Source organism: Eutrigla gurnardus, assembly GCF_963514095.1.
Source record: "Eutrigla gurnardus genome assembly, chromosome: 2".
Taxonomy (NCBI): domain Eukaryota; kingdom Metazoa; phylum Chordata; class Actinopteri; order Perciformes; family Triglidae; genus Eutrigla; species Eutrigla gurnardus.
The window spans coordinates 32,075,004-32,090,103 of record NC_139916.1 but is presented as its reverse complement, the minus strand read 5'-3'; the positions used below and the strand labels follow the sequence as shown (position 1 = coordinate 32,090,103).

General features: G+C 42.1%; 1 protein-coding gene across 2 annotated transcripts in view; it reads right to left on the bottom strand.

Moving 5' to 3' along the window:
- LOC311023448 (receptor-type tyrosine-protein phosphatase gamma-like) overlaps positions 1-15,100 on the bottom strand; it is a 605,663-nt gene that overhangs the window by 230,273 nt on the left and 360,290 nt on the right. For both annotated transcript variants that reach the window (XM_084025284.1, XM_084025285.1), the window contains exon 5: positions 5,309-5,404. In XM_084025284.1, the coding sequence (XP_083881410.1) occupies positions 5,309-5,404 (96 nt within the window). The remainder of the gene's footprint in view (positions 1-5,308; positions 5,405-15,100) is intronic.

The following is a 15,100-nucleotide window of genomic DNA, read 5'->3' as shown; positions in this document are numbered from 1 at the left end:
GGTGTATAAGGTCATGTAACTCTAAATAAGTCAATTGTCATTTTATTGTATTTCATGCATTATAAATAATATCAAGCAACATACAGTCTTTTTATTTTTCAAGTAAACAAATTAAATGTTTAAATTACATTATTTGGTACATTCAGAGCAAAGAATTAGATATGCAACTTGCTGACTAGTTGGGTGTTCCAATGGTATGATTGATAGCAACTTTGTTTTGCTTACTGATTTTCACTAAAACCTGACAAATTCAAAGAAAAAATATACAATAATCTGTGCATGTGTGTTTTAGATGGCAAAAAAAATCAGTGTTGAAGATGCTCTTAAGATGATTATGGATGGGAATTCAAGTGACATGGAGCAGCTCGGGGAAGATGATGAGGATGAGGAATGGACTCCTACTGCAAGGATTGGGGAAAACCCAGATAGTAGTGATGATGAGGAAGAAGAAAACCCAGATGGTAATGATGATGATGAAGGCCCAGAAGTCCCAGGAGAGGACACAACACCAAAGCAGTTGGCAAGGGGCAAAGTGAAAAAGAAGGAGTATTGGTGGAGAAGAAAACAGTTTGAACCTCCATCTGTTGAGTTTGTGGAATGTGTTGAGGAAGACTCTGAAGAGAGGCTTGACTGGACACCATATATGTATTTCAAAGATTTTGTGACTGAGGAAATGCTACAGGAAATTGCAGAAGAAACAAACTTGTACAGTGTGCAGAAAAATGGAAAGTCAGTGAACACAAATGCCCAAGAAATTGAGCAAATTCTGGGTATGTACATGCACATGGGGTTAGTACAGATGCCCAACGTACGAGCTTACTGGGAGATGGAGACAAGGTACCCCCCAGTGTGTGATATGATGTCACGGGGTCGGTTCCTGAATTTGCTGACGCTGATTCACTTTCAGGACAACCTCAATGTGTCTGAGGATGCAAAAAAGGATTGTGGAAACTCAGGCCATGGTTAGAGAAACTACGCCAACGATTTCTTTGCATACCTCCTGAGGAATGTCACGCTGTTGATGAAATCATGGTGCCTTTCAAAGGAAAATCACATCTACGATGCTACATGCCAGGAAAACCTCACAAGTGGGGGTTCAAGATGTGGGGACGTGCCGGCCAAAGTGGCTATCTCTATGACTTTGACGTGTGCCAAGGGGGAGAAAATCCAGACAAAGAGAAATCTGATGTTGGTGCTACAGGAGATGTTGTCCTGAAAATGACCTCAACCCTTCCAGCAGGAAAAAATCACAAAGTTTTTGCTGACAACTTCTTTACATCAGTTCCATTGGTGGAGCATTTGAAAGAAAGAGGAATCTACTACATAGGGACAGTCCGAATGAACAGGGTGAAGAACTGCAAAATGATGAATGAGAAAGAACTGAAGATAAAGGGAAGGGGGTCTCTGGATTCCAGAGTAAATCAGGAAGAAAACATCATCATGAGATGGTATGACAACAAAGCTGTGAACCTGCTCTCTTCTTTTGTTGGTGTTGAACCACTGGGCAATGTGAAGCGTTGGGATCGGAAAGCCAAAACCTACATAATGGTTCCCAGACCAGCCATTGTTGACACATACAACAGGTTCATGGGAGGCGTTGACCTTCTTGATATGCTATCTGCACTGTACAAGTTCAACTTCAGATCCCGAAGATGGTACATCTACATTTGGTGGCACACTGTTACAGTGGCAGTAATCAATGCATGGATCCGCTACAGAAGAGACCTGGAGAAACTGCAGCCCAGGCAGAAAGCCCTGCCCCTTCGAAGGTTTCAGGCTTCTGTTGGCACCGCCCTCACAAGCGCAGGAAAGGTCAAAAAGTGTGGCAGACCACTGTCCTCTCCAGAAGCAACGCCAACCCCTCCCCGGAAGAGGAAAACCCCCGAGCTGCCCCCTGATGTGAGAAAGGATGGCCTTCATCATTTCCCAACATGGGAAACCCGACAGAGATGCAAGCACTGCGCAGGCCACTTTGCCCATGTGTACTGTGAGAAATGCAGAGTGCATCTTTGTCTGAACAAGGACAGAAACTGTTTTCAAGCCTACCATTACTCAAAATAAAAAGGGTGTGAACCGCCAAATGAGTAAAAATAACTGAAATGTTATGTCTTTCAGACTTCCACCCTGCCAGTTCCATTTCTGCATTGTTTTTGTTGGATTTGTTGGATTTGTTTGTGTATTTTTTGTTCAAGAAAAAAAAGAATCTTTGAGCATTGTGGCCCACTGTATCAAATATGATACAAATTAAAACTCCTATATGGAAATTGATGTTTGAAAAAAATATTTTTTGTTTGTTCAGAAGGACCAATAAAGGCTCCAGTTTCAAAGAATTGGAATTTTCTGTAAATTATTTAATGGTATGGGCTTTACAGGGTTAAATAGTGTTTGTTGTGATTGTTTATTGCATTTAAATGTGCCTGGAACTGTGGAAACCTGCCTGTGAGGTCTCGGTGACGTGTGCGCACTGCTTGCCGGTCAGCCAAACTTCCACTCCGCCAGCTGTAATTCGCCTTGAATGAATGGACTTTATTTGCGCCTTGCGCCGAGGGTAGACCAGGTTGGAGCTGGCGAGCTTTCGGCGAAGTCTCAGCGAGGCTTTTTGCCACGAAACTTCCGCTACGCCAAGCTGAATCTGTGACGCCTCCCCCTGCTGCGCCGTCACACCCATCTTGGTGCAGGCGATCCACCAAACTGACCGTGCGCAAGGCTGCGCGGGTCGAAACTTGCATTACGCCGGCTCCGCCACCCTGCGCAGCCCTGCGCTGCGCCACGAAACTAGGGCCCAACGACTCTTTGGAGAATAAGTGAAGGTTTGAAATGAATGCATCACATCAACACTTGATCTAGACACAGATCTTCAGAGATATGTGTGGATATGGGGATGCTGACGTTTGACTCTGGCATCATACAAACTGGGTTTTTTTATTCTTTGAAAGTAAACTAGTGTGAGCCTGTCCTCTCAGGTCAATGAGGACAACCTGAAGCAGGCGAGCAGGGCAGGGGAAGGAACGCCTTCTACCTTAGTCTACCTGACTGCGAGAGCCAAGTTATTGAGGGCAAGGATTCAAATCAATCTTGCGCTCGCAGGCTGCACAATATCATCAGGTTCAGAGGAAATGTGAGCGTACTGCCATTTCGTAAATCAGAAGGAGGTGGAGGGAAAGGCGACTAAAAGAACAGGTAGAATGACTCCTGTAACCAAGGACGACTGGAGTTATCTGTCAGGAAAGGGAGCACTTTTGGATGCTGTTCTTTCATTTCATCCAGCTGCTTTGAGATAAGTCATTTCTACATCCGCCTATGCATCTCCTCTGTTTTAAATGAAACTGCAAATCTATCCATTCTAACTGCTCACTGGTTTTGGGTGACACATGGTCCTTGTTAAGGTAAGAGTGATCGCTGTTGATGGCTATTGGTAGTTTTATTTATATGTTGGGGTAAATGCTAGCAGTAGCTTTCACTAGTTGTGTTTACTTCCTCTATGACCGCTATAATGAAGTAGCAAATTTGCGACTTTATAAAGTCACAGATTTGCTCATTTTAAAGTAGCAAATTTGCGACTTTTTTTCTCTGGAATTTTGCCCCCCTCTCGTTTTTTTCCCCCTACAGTGGCCCCATTTTCATCTTACATCTGTTTGGCCATTTGGCAAATTGATATAAAGACATGATTAATATTGTCTCCTGTGTCTGGCAGTATTTTTTGGGTAAAGATAACCTTCCTAGTAAAAGCAAGAGTTAAGTATTCATATTGATTAATAAGTATTAATTAATACCTCATTAGCAATGACCACAAACAAGTTATTATTACTAATTTTAACATGTAATTAGTTGTGAAATGATTGATTAATGAATGTTAATTACAATTTACCTTATTTATTTTAGTACACCTTAGTTGTGAACTTTAGGTATTCTTCATGAAAAAAGTAAATGGTAACATTTACACAATCAGAGTACAAATTGTTACCTCAGCTTTATCGAGTAGGTTCTATAGGTTGCTTTTTAAAGTGTAGCACTGCTGGTTATCACTCACCGACAAGGCATACCAGTCCTGACGATCAGTTGCATGAAAACGAAACCAAACTTTAAACACCTGCCCTTCAAATGAAGAGTGCATGCCTCACCCACAGAAACTGCTGGAAAATACTGGAAAGTTCTACAATGACTGTTCAGATTGATGTGCATCCATTTGTCCTGTAGACACTCAACTCTTCCAGCTGAGCAATGTGTGCTTATCTTGATCACTATATAAACACGCTGACAGAAGGCATGGAAAGAGACAGAGAGGCTGAAGTGGGGGGGGGGCATATTAATAATTAAAAGTAAAAGCCCACTGAGAGCTGACGCTGATACCTGTCCACCTGCAGTGCCAATCAACAGGCCTGAGACCTTTAAAAGGTGGCTTTTAGAGCTCATAATCACTATTTCCAAACCGGTAATCAGATTAAAATTACTTATCCAAGTCACTGTGCGTTACTATGTGTCATTTTCCTTCATAAAAATATATCCGCTTTCTTCTCTGTGAGTGATGTCACGTAGTCTAGAGGACCATTCACGTGTCGGCTATGCAGACACAAACATAAACAACAATGGAGGAGGAGAGAGATGCACGTATATATATATATATATATATATATATATATATATATATATATATATATATTTACAATGATTACACCAACAGATTTTCCTGAGTTAAGTTGAGTAATGATTCAATCAAATTACATTTGATAACTAACCTAATAATAATAATAATAATAATAATAATAATAATAATAATAATTTTACTTGAATGACTACTACTAAAATATTATTATGATGATGATTATTATAATACACTTATACAATTTATAAAAATGATAATAATTGCTTAATTTAGCTTCTAACCTTTGGCTACTTTTTTTTTATTTTCTCAAAGACACTCACTTGAATTATTTTGATAAGCATCCCACAAACATCTGCTTGGAACAGTGTTGATCAATGTACTTGTGCTGAGTCACACCCAGAAAGCATATGAACCAAGTGTATTGTAAAACAGTAGTAACAGAGTGAGCTCCCATCCATGTGATAGACTAAATGAGGTTTCTGGAGTTCCCTAGTAAGAGACTCATTGTACAAGCTCAGTCTCTGAGTTGTGTTTAGTTGTTACAAACAACGAGGAACAGACAATGACAGAAGTTTTATTTTCGAGAAAGCAAACGCTCAAACCATGAAGTCCACTTCCTGAAAGTTGGCTTCTTCCTCATCATTCTATTAGAGACCTGTACACAGGCACAAACACAACCAGGCTCCATAATAAACAGGTTCCTACCTGGAAAAACACGGCCATGGTTGCAATGATCCTCTTCTCCCTCAGAGCTGCGCTGAGACTGTCGAAGTCATCCGAGTTGTACATGTAGACCTGCATCTGTGGGAGACAGAGACAGAGTGATGTTGGGAGACGACTTAGCAAAAGTGAGGAAGAAAATAAAGAATTGTTAATACTCATCGGATACTAGTGCATGTGTTTCAACCAAAAATCCCATTCCCATTCAATATGTGAAACATATCTTCTAACAGAGTACATCTGTTTTTTTCACGTATGACTATTATTTCTATTTCTCTGTTATATAGAATGAACTATTCTCCAAAGTCTATGTCACCTTCAGGACCTCTCAGACATAAATGCACTGCCACCTTCATGCAGATGATACATTTGCCACCCTAAAAAAAGGTCTTTCCATGTTTTTGTATTCATCAATTGATAGGCGGACACACCCTGAAGTCAAATACAAGCAAATCAGAGATTAGAAGCATTGCTACTGATAATGTGTATACTTGAATCTCACATCGACCAACTATCCTTTGCACCACGGCAATTGCTGAATTCAAATACTCTCCTTCAGGGAGCATAACCTCCATTAGCCCAACAGAAGTAAAACCCAGCAGTTTTCCCTCTGAGTAATGTGGCCTAAACAAGCTGGCAAAATACGGAACCAGCAGCTGTGGAGGAATGACCCAGCTCAAAGCCTGCAACTCACTGCTCATTCAATGTTTTCTGAATGCGGGAAGAAAAACTGTAAATCATCATTTATAAGCGACTAGCACTGCAGTGGTAAACAGGATAGGAGTGAACTCTGACCTCAGTAGCACTATGATCCATCGGAGCTACTGGTGAAATAGATCAGAAGATTTATTTTCAGCTTTCCTTTTTCCTTCCCTACCGACACATAACTCAAACATATTTCATACTGTTATTATGCAGTCATTTTCTAAATATTTCCTGTATATCAGAATGTTTTTTTTATGTTGCTATGTAACACCACCAACTACGAAAGACGATGTACATTTTTTTCAAAAGCAAGAGTAACTCAGGACAACTGCTTAGATTCACATCCAATTTTAGTCATTTCCTAAAACATGTGGACACTGTATCATTCAGCAAATGTTACTGACAAAGGAGTAAATCTTGCGATCATTGGAGACTAGTCATTAGAGGTGTGGAGTTACATGAGTTGGTCTCGAGTCAAGGATCTCGTGACTGAATTTAAAACAGATGCCTCTAGATGACCTACATCAATAAAAAGCCAGCAGACTGGCTTTTTTTCTATTGAGTTGTTGCCATTCAGGCAAAATCCAGTGTTTGGAGTATTTTCTGATCAGAGTATTCGGGCTCAGTCAAACCTAGAGAGCCAATCACACAATTTTACAGCTTGTTCCTTAATGGAGAAGATGTAGTTTCTTCACACATAGGGCCCTAGTTTCGTAGACCAGGCGCAGTCAGCTCTCAGCGCACCTGCGCCACGCCGACGGGGTGTGTCCGCCTGGACTTTGCAAGTTTTGTGCACCGCGCAGCCTCGCGCAGGCACACCTCCCGTCACTCCCACCCACGCAAGTGGGAAAGAGGGAGGAGAAGAAGGCGTGAGTGGGAGATGAGGAGGAGACGAGGCGTGGACTGGGATTAATACAGCCGATTCAGATCTTCACCAATCAAATGAGCTCCTCTCCTCACCTTTAATGCGTTAGGGGAGGCTCAGTGCAAGTTCCGTCACTTGACAACCCGATGACAGAAGCAGCGCCACCGCTCCCACCACGCGCATCACGCGCTGTGCGCGCGTATCATAATAATAACAATGCCGATATTATAAAAAACAGGAGAGAGAGAGGGAGATGTTTTGGTCCGAGAGGCTGAGTTTCCGTTACGCGTGCCATCCGCCTTTGATCTGACGTCAGATGTGACGGGACAATCTATATAGATATAAATTCACGTGTTGATTCAATTAGTTGCATTTAATAGTGTTTGTTGTGATTGTTTATTGCATTTAAATGTGCCTGGAACTGTGGAAACCTGCCTGTGAGGTCTCGGTGACGTGTGCGCACTGCTTGCCGGTCAGCCAAACTTCCACTCCGCCAGCTGTAATTCGCCTTGAATGAATGGACTTTATTTGCACCTTGCGCCGAGAGTAGACCAGGTTGGAGCTGGCGAGCTTTCGGCGAAGTCTCGGCGAGGCTTTTTGCCACGAAACTTCCGCTACGCCAAGCTGAATCTGTGACGCCTCCCCCTGCAGCGCCGCCCCACCCATCTTGGCGCAGGCGATCCACCAAACTGCCAAACTGACCGTGCGCAAGGCTGCGCGGGTCGAAACTTGCATTACGCCGGCTCCGCCACCCTCCGCCGCCCTGCGCTGCGCCACGAAACTAGGGCCCCTAGACTTTACACCGTGAGCTCACAACCATCTGACAGATGTTTTTTTGTAAAAGTACATCAAAACACTAAAACTAACACTGCATGAAAAGTGGGATTTTCGTCAGTTAGCGGCCCTGTAAATTGCCGTGGAAGTTCAGGTTTACAACTGCACACGGCAATTTGCAGGAAACACCGAAAACTGACGTAAATTGCCGGGAATTGACGTGGGCCTTGCTTGGCAGTTGTCCCCCCATGACCCCCCTCCCCGTAATCCTAGGGGAGGCTTTCACATGTAAATGAAAATGCTATGAGCTATACAAATGCAAATCAGGGTAGCAGGCGGAGTTTTCCCCCAGGTGACATTTTTCTGAAAGGTGTTAACTTCATTTCATCTTCATTCAAAGATATAACTTCATTTCATCTTCATTCAAAGATACACAAAACAATTTGCTTCAACAATTACTTTTAATCAGGCTGTGCCACAAAGGTAAAATGTACATTCATGCAAACAACATCACAGTCTCCTAGAGCTCAACCACTGTGCATAGTGGTATGACTACAGTGACCCTTTCTTTGGTCTTGCTAAAATGCACAGTGGATGTGTTAACCACACATCTCCCAGCAATGCGCTCAACAGGCAGAAATTATGCTGGGTATGACATGTCTGTTCCCTGCAAGCTCCAAACTTCTATTGGCTTTCGATAAAAATGTCTGTCCGGATGGGGATGAAGCCAGGAAACTTGCGCAATAACATGTTTAAATGCAGTACCTTTTGACACAACATTAACAACTATAAACTGCTTTATAATGGCTGGTCGTAGTTCTGCTAGAGGGTCAAGGATGGGTTCATAGATCATAGATCTCGGCTGTGTTCGAAATGCCATACTAACGTCCTACTCGTACTTAATTGTGACGTAAATTTGAGTACGTAGTGCGTTCACATACAATAGTATGTGAATTTGTGTACGCGAGAAATGCCCGGATGTAAACTGCATTGGCAAGAATTTCTGAGTATACAGCGGACCTTGCTAAATCTACTCAACTTCCCAAAATGCATTGCGGCTCGTCTGACTTCACAAGTTTTGGATAATGGCGGACGACTGCGGTGATTCTGGTGAGGAGCCCGACACAAACCGCGTACACATGTAAGTATACTGTAACATGACTTTTATGTTTCCAGCTGACTTTTAAATCGTATTGATAATGAACGTTACTTTATTGTTGTTGGCATTGTACGTTAACGTTACGAATCGAAGGTCCTGCCAGCCGGCTAGCCTACTGACGGTAATTTACCATAGGGGTTAGCGAGCGCAAGCGAAGCGGAAAATGTGCCGTTTTTACCGACGTTAACTAATAATATAGTGCTTATGTTAAACCGTGATTATATATTTACTAACGGTGATTAATAACGCCGTGCACCGTTGTCCGTTAAAGGGACGGATGCAGACACCGGGCACCTCATTCAGTGGAGGGAACGATGAGGAGACGTTCACCGGCAGGAGGGATGCTGCTCTGAGAGGCTTCACTTAAGAAAATGTGGTTTAAATGTTATAATTCTTATATCCAGGACTGCTGGAGACTCTCAGGATGATTGCGGTAAGAATATGTTCGGTGACTGCTAGCTAAGCTAAAATTAGCAACGCAAGCCCAAGCTAAAAGTAGCTTAAAAGCTAATAGTCCAAGCTAAAAGTAGCATAGTAGCCTTGTAAAAGAACAAGAGAGAGGAACCAGTGTAACGTTAAGTTGCTTTGTTAAGTGTATGTTGTTGGTCTTTTACAGGAAGCAGTACGCCGTCTTCACAACTCGGAGACGAATTGTAGGCGCTACGAACCGGAGCAAGGGTACGATTTAAAGAATATGCTTTCATTCTGCTGTATAAGGAAATAGATGCGTTAACAGTAGATACCGATCTTAACTGTTCATTTTGTTTTCACAGACGAACCTCGCTTCATAACGAAGCTGTGACCTCTTACTTGCTCGGAGCTTTGTCCGCAAGTCCGGATTTCTATGACGCTGATAGTGACGCCATTGTGTGTAAGTAACTTTTACTGTTTTCTTCTTCCTTGTTTTAATTTTACTGTGACTTAAGTTTTCTTATTCATACCACTCATTTAATTGTTTTCCAGCTGCCTGTAAGACATACTATGAAACGGTACGCAGGAGCTTCAGAGACACACAGCCTGATCTTGCATCGCAGGCGGAAGCTGTGAAGAGGTCAGCTCGGAGTCGTTCCAGGAGAAAGAGGGTAAGACTTATTAGATTTATTAGATCCGTTTTTGGTCAATGTGACCAAACCTACCTAAACCTATTTTTCAGGTGCATTAATAGATGTGTTGTGTCCATGCGCAGTGCATCGCGCAGTACTGATTGTCTTTATTGATTGTTTTACAGCTGCTGGAAGCGAGACGGAGTGTGCTTGCTGGCGATGAGGTGGACCGTTGGAAGTGCGCCACCACAGACATGATGTCTGATGAGGAGGACAGCGTCGTTGGCGGGGTGTCTGGATGGATTGTGCGACCTCCATCCTCTCGTAGCCAGGAGCTCACCGAGCTCTGTGCGACTCTACAGTCACGATTAGAGAAGACTCCCAAGTACAGGGCCACGCACCGCAGGCGGCTGTAAAATTGACCAAATTCGGACAGAATGTCGCCAGTTCATTTGTTTGTTGTGTGGGCAAATTTGTACAGTTGTGTGTTGTGTTGTCAATAAAGCTCTTTCTTTGATTACTTCCTCCTGGCAATTTTTCCTTTCCTCAATAAATTAATTCATAATTATATTTATAAATATATAAATAAATAAAAATAAATATATGTGTGTGTATATATATGTATAAATATATGTATATATATATGTGTATATATATATATATATGTATATATATATATATATAGTGATAGATCTGCTAACCAATCACTAGTGATTATTCTTGTTTAAAAGACCCACTGTGACCAATAGTAACACATCTGCCAACGGGGGTGGGGTTTACATTTATAATGACTCATCAGGTTGACCAATAGTGACAGATCTGCCAACGTGGGTTGGCTTTACATGTATAATGAACAGATCTGCCAACCAATCACGAGCGATTATACTTCTTTAAAACTAGTGGTTTCATCCAATCCTGAGTGAGGATATTCAAGCCATCTCTGGCCAGGCGCGGTTTCGCTGCTATTCATATGCTAATTAGAGCCTTCGCTGTGGTTCGTTTTCGCCAATTTTCGGCACAGACGAACGCGGCGTTCGCAGCCTGTAAATTGTCGTTAACTCCCGAAAATTAGGGAGATTTCCGGGCGTTTACAGGGACAAAAATCCGACTTTTCATGCAGTGTAAGCCCTGCAGCTACACTGTGAGTTGTTTAACTTGTAAGATAATGAGACCAATTGTGAAGCTGTGATGGAGAGCCCTGGGACCAGCAGCAGCAGCCCCTCTTCCAGCCAGGAGTACAGGTTTACCGCCTCCCGCCACTGGAGGACCAGGATGTACTGCCGGATCCACTGGAGGGAAGGGAGGGAAGGGAGAACCAGAACCAGGACGGAGCAGGGCAGACTTACAGACCATGCTGCAGTAAAGTTCACAGGGTACAGCCAACTTCACACAGCTTCTCCCAGTAGCTTTAAAGTCCATACGACATAAACCGTTTAGATCCTATCCCCAGTTAGATTGTGCACCTATTTAATCATATTTTCAAAAAAATGCATTAATATTATGTTATCAAAATCCTTTGCTTCCTGTAAAACAAAATATGATGTGTTCTTACATAAGCTAGTACCAACCAATTTGGACTCATAATATGATGACATCCATCCATCAATCAAACTGGAGCTTTTAGCGATAAGGGAGCATGAAGCCACAGTCCTTCGTATCCTACTTCACTCTAAGACCACCCACTGTTATTGGTCCAATCAAATGTGAAGGATTTCAAATGAAATCCCTCATTTAACTGTACACCAAATGTTCTGTTTCATTGGGGAACGCTCACAGCACAGAAGATAAAGGTGCTCTAACCTAGGATATCCATGTGGAACAAAGTCAAAATAAACCACAAAGTGTGTTCATGGGAAAACAATGAGGCTTCATGAGGTTACGTGAGATACACCGGGCTGAGATAACCACATAATAGTCAGACATACAGTCATTGATATGGGATTTTTCCAATATTAAACCTTTTCCTCTCATAATCCATGAAATGGACAAACTAATTTGACTTTCACATCAACTGAGACTACACAAACGGACGTTAATAGTAAAAGTCAGTCTGCTATTTGTGTGGAAGAGATAAGCCTATAAGTCAATCATATTGTGAAATGGACTCGGGGTTGTGTTAATGCTCAGCGAAAAACAATGAGAACAAACACACACACTCTGGAAAACTGGTCAAACAGTCAGGCACTCTTCGTTGTCATGGTGATATGGAGGCATGACCGATTAGGCACACAGCAAATGTTGAAAATGAATACACGTGTTTACATAATTTGTCCACGAACACCTTTCTGCATGCCAAAAAGCAATTTAAGGGTCTTTCAACTCGCCAAGATCAGCACTGCCAATATCACTTGTCTAGCATTTTCTCCAGCTACTAATCCTCACATAAAGAGCCCCGTGCATTGCTTTTTGATCTGCTTGTGAAGTAAACAGTTGTCAAGCAGCCTGATATAGAGTCTGTCTGGTGAATTTATAGCAGCGGCAACTCAACTGGAACAACACATTCTTCCAAACGGCAGAATGAATTAAAGTCAACATAGAGGACTGTGTTGTGTGTGGGAATGCAGCAGCGGGAACAATTGGAATCATTTCAAACACTGCAGCATTTGCTCTTATGATGGTGATGTGAAATGGGACAGTGATGACCATTAGTGGACATAAGACGACATTTTACTTTGCTGACGATATGAATGTGACATTCAGCCATCTGTGACAGTTAAAGGTGAGCGGCATGGAGCACAGGAGTTTGTACGGGACCTGTCAATCAGAAGATAGCCCCGCCCTAAAGCATCCCCTGCTTCCTGGTCTGTTTGACTCTAAATGGACCATGATTTATTAAATGACTTGGAAATGACTTGAAACTAGAGATTGAGACCATAAAATCATGTTTACAATGTTTACTGAGATAATACATCAAGAGAGAAGTAGGACCATTTTCTCACAGACTTCTATACCATCAGAGAGGAGTAGCCCTCCGGTGGCCAGCAGAGAGAATGACAGTTTAAGGCACCCGGGTGCTGCCTGGGTGAAGCCTGTTGAGACACATGCCATTTAAAGAGCCTCTCCAATTATGTATCATAGCACTAATCTAAAGTTGGGGCATCGCAAGAATCACACATCGTACACTTACAATAGGTCACGCTAAAAAACACTGGAACATTTCCTGTTATATAACTTGATATAAAGTGCTGCAGGAGTGAGTCCTACACCAACGGAATGAGTCATCAATTTTTACAATTAGGTTCCTTCATCTCAGAGTCAATGATTCTTTTTAATGTGTTTTTGGTTAGATGTCTGTGATAAAGCACTTTCGATTTTACTGTTTTGTTTGAAGATATAAAATGTGTCAGCAGATACCCCTCTAATGAAGTTGGAAGCTTTTATGCATCTTAAAATAAGATGGTTGCTAAAAGAGACGACTCAACGTCATCACACTGACCACCAGTCCTCTACATCCTCCTTGTGTGCACACATACTCATGTGACCTTGGGGTAGTTTGTTTATAACCTAACATTTTTTTTATTACTGGCGATGCATTGCATTCACACCTTTGTCAGCCACAGAGATTATTTTCTGGAAACCCATTTCCACTGCAGGATTATTTTCTCTGATTCCTCTGAGTCACAGGAGACATGAACGTTGAACAGTACTCCAGACATTTATATGCAAAATCGTTTTTTAGGTAGCCCTTTTAACCTCTGTTCAGCATTTATACAATGATATTGAAACAGTGGGCTCTATTTATCATTCATACACTATTTACTGTTACAACAGTACTTTTGGTGCCATCTTCACAAAGGCAATATTCATATTACTGTTAAAGGACAAACAATATCAAATAGTGAGAAATGCATGATGGAAATATAGAAATGAAGACTCATTTAGACCATTCCTGAATTGTTGATGTTGCAAGTAAGCATTTTCATTGGACAACAGTGACATGTAGGCGACTTACAGCTGTATAAATATCCTTCCATGTGTGATAAAGTGGGAGATGAGCAGCAACTGGGACAGTTTACTGTGGAGCTTTTCCAGAACATACAGCTGACAAAAACCAGTAGTATGGTTGATCATTTCTAACACTTCTGCTTGTCTCTCTTGAACAGGATGATTTCAGTTGGACTGCCTGTTGAAGTTAACTGGAGTAGTGAACATGGAAAAGTTGCCCCATCAAGATCATGATGACATGTTGAAATGGTCTATAGGAAGCAGAATGTTATTTGACAATAATGAAAAATATAATTGTTAAAAAAAAGCAATAAAACTACTTGGAAGAAAAAAAATGGAAAAATAACTCACTACACAAAATCAGGGAAGGTAAAATTACAATATCATCGCAAAAATCACCTGTTCTATAAAAAAGCCATATGTGACCCGCCACAGCAAAACCAGCAACAAGTCGGGTGGGACGAATTCGTGTAAACGACGAAATTAGCTTCTTTTTTTGTGATTTTCGTTTTTTTTGCAGAATATGCAAGTTGAGATCATGAAGAAGCCACTCCATGTTTCAGATAACAATATTGGTTGCCTTAAAAGTATACATTTTGTATTTGTAGTTTCAGAAAAAAATCTGTGGTTGTCTCTGTCTTTGCTGGGGCGTGTACGGCGATGCAGTTCATTTCCATACTGATTACCGTTGGCCATTCACACGCTGTTGATATTTTTTCGGCCAATCAGCTGCAAGTTAGAAGCGAAACACATGGCTAATTATTCAGCGCAGCAGAGGAGCTGGAGCGGAAGATATTAGACGCTATATCTATGGTTACATTTCAACAGGATAAAGACAGCGAAATGGAGGAAATCCGTAACTTTGACTGCAAATGCTACTAAGAAAGGAGAACTCTCTCCTTGTGTTGGGACCTCACTAGAGACTAAGGACTACACAATGCGGCCTACAAAAGCCTACACATGCGGCCAGGACAGAGGGACAAAGGGGATTAAAAACTACACCGCCATTTTAGTTTCACATCTCACCCAGGTGAGAAATGTGACGTCACACAACTGGTGCCCTATTGGCTGACAACTGCAGGCACCGTGAGCTTTATAAACCGGAGCCGCCTGGAGAACGCTCTCTTACTCTTACTCTGGCGTCTCTTCCTACAACCGGCGCAACACCACGTTGCAACGGGAGGCGACCCCTCCTGCAGCGCACCGCTGCAACAAGAGGAACCAAGCCGTTCCTGCCTTCCAGCTACCAGACGCTGTCTGAAGTAAGCTGACTAAATCGCCAAGCC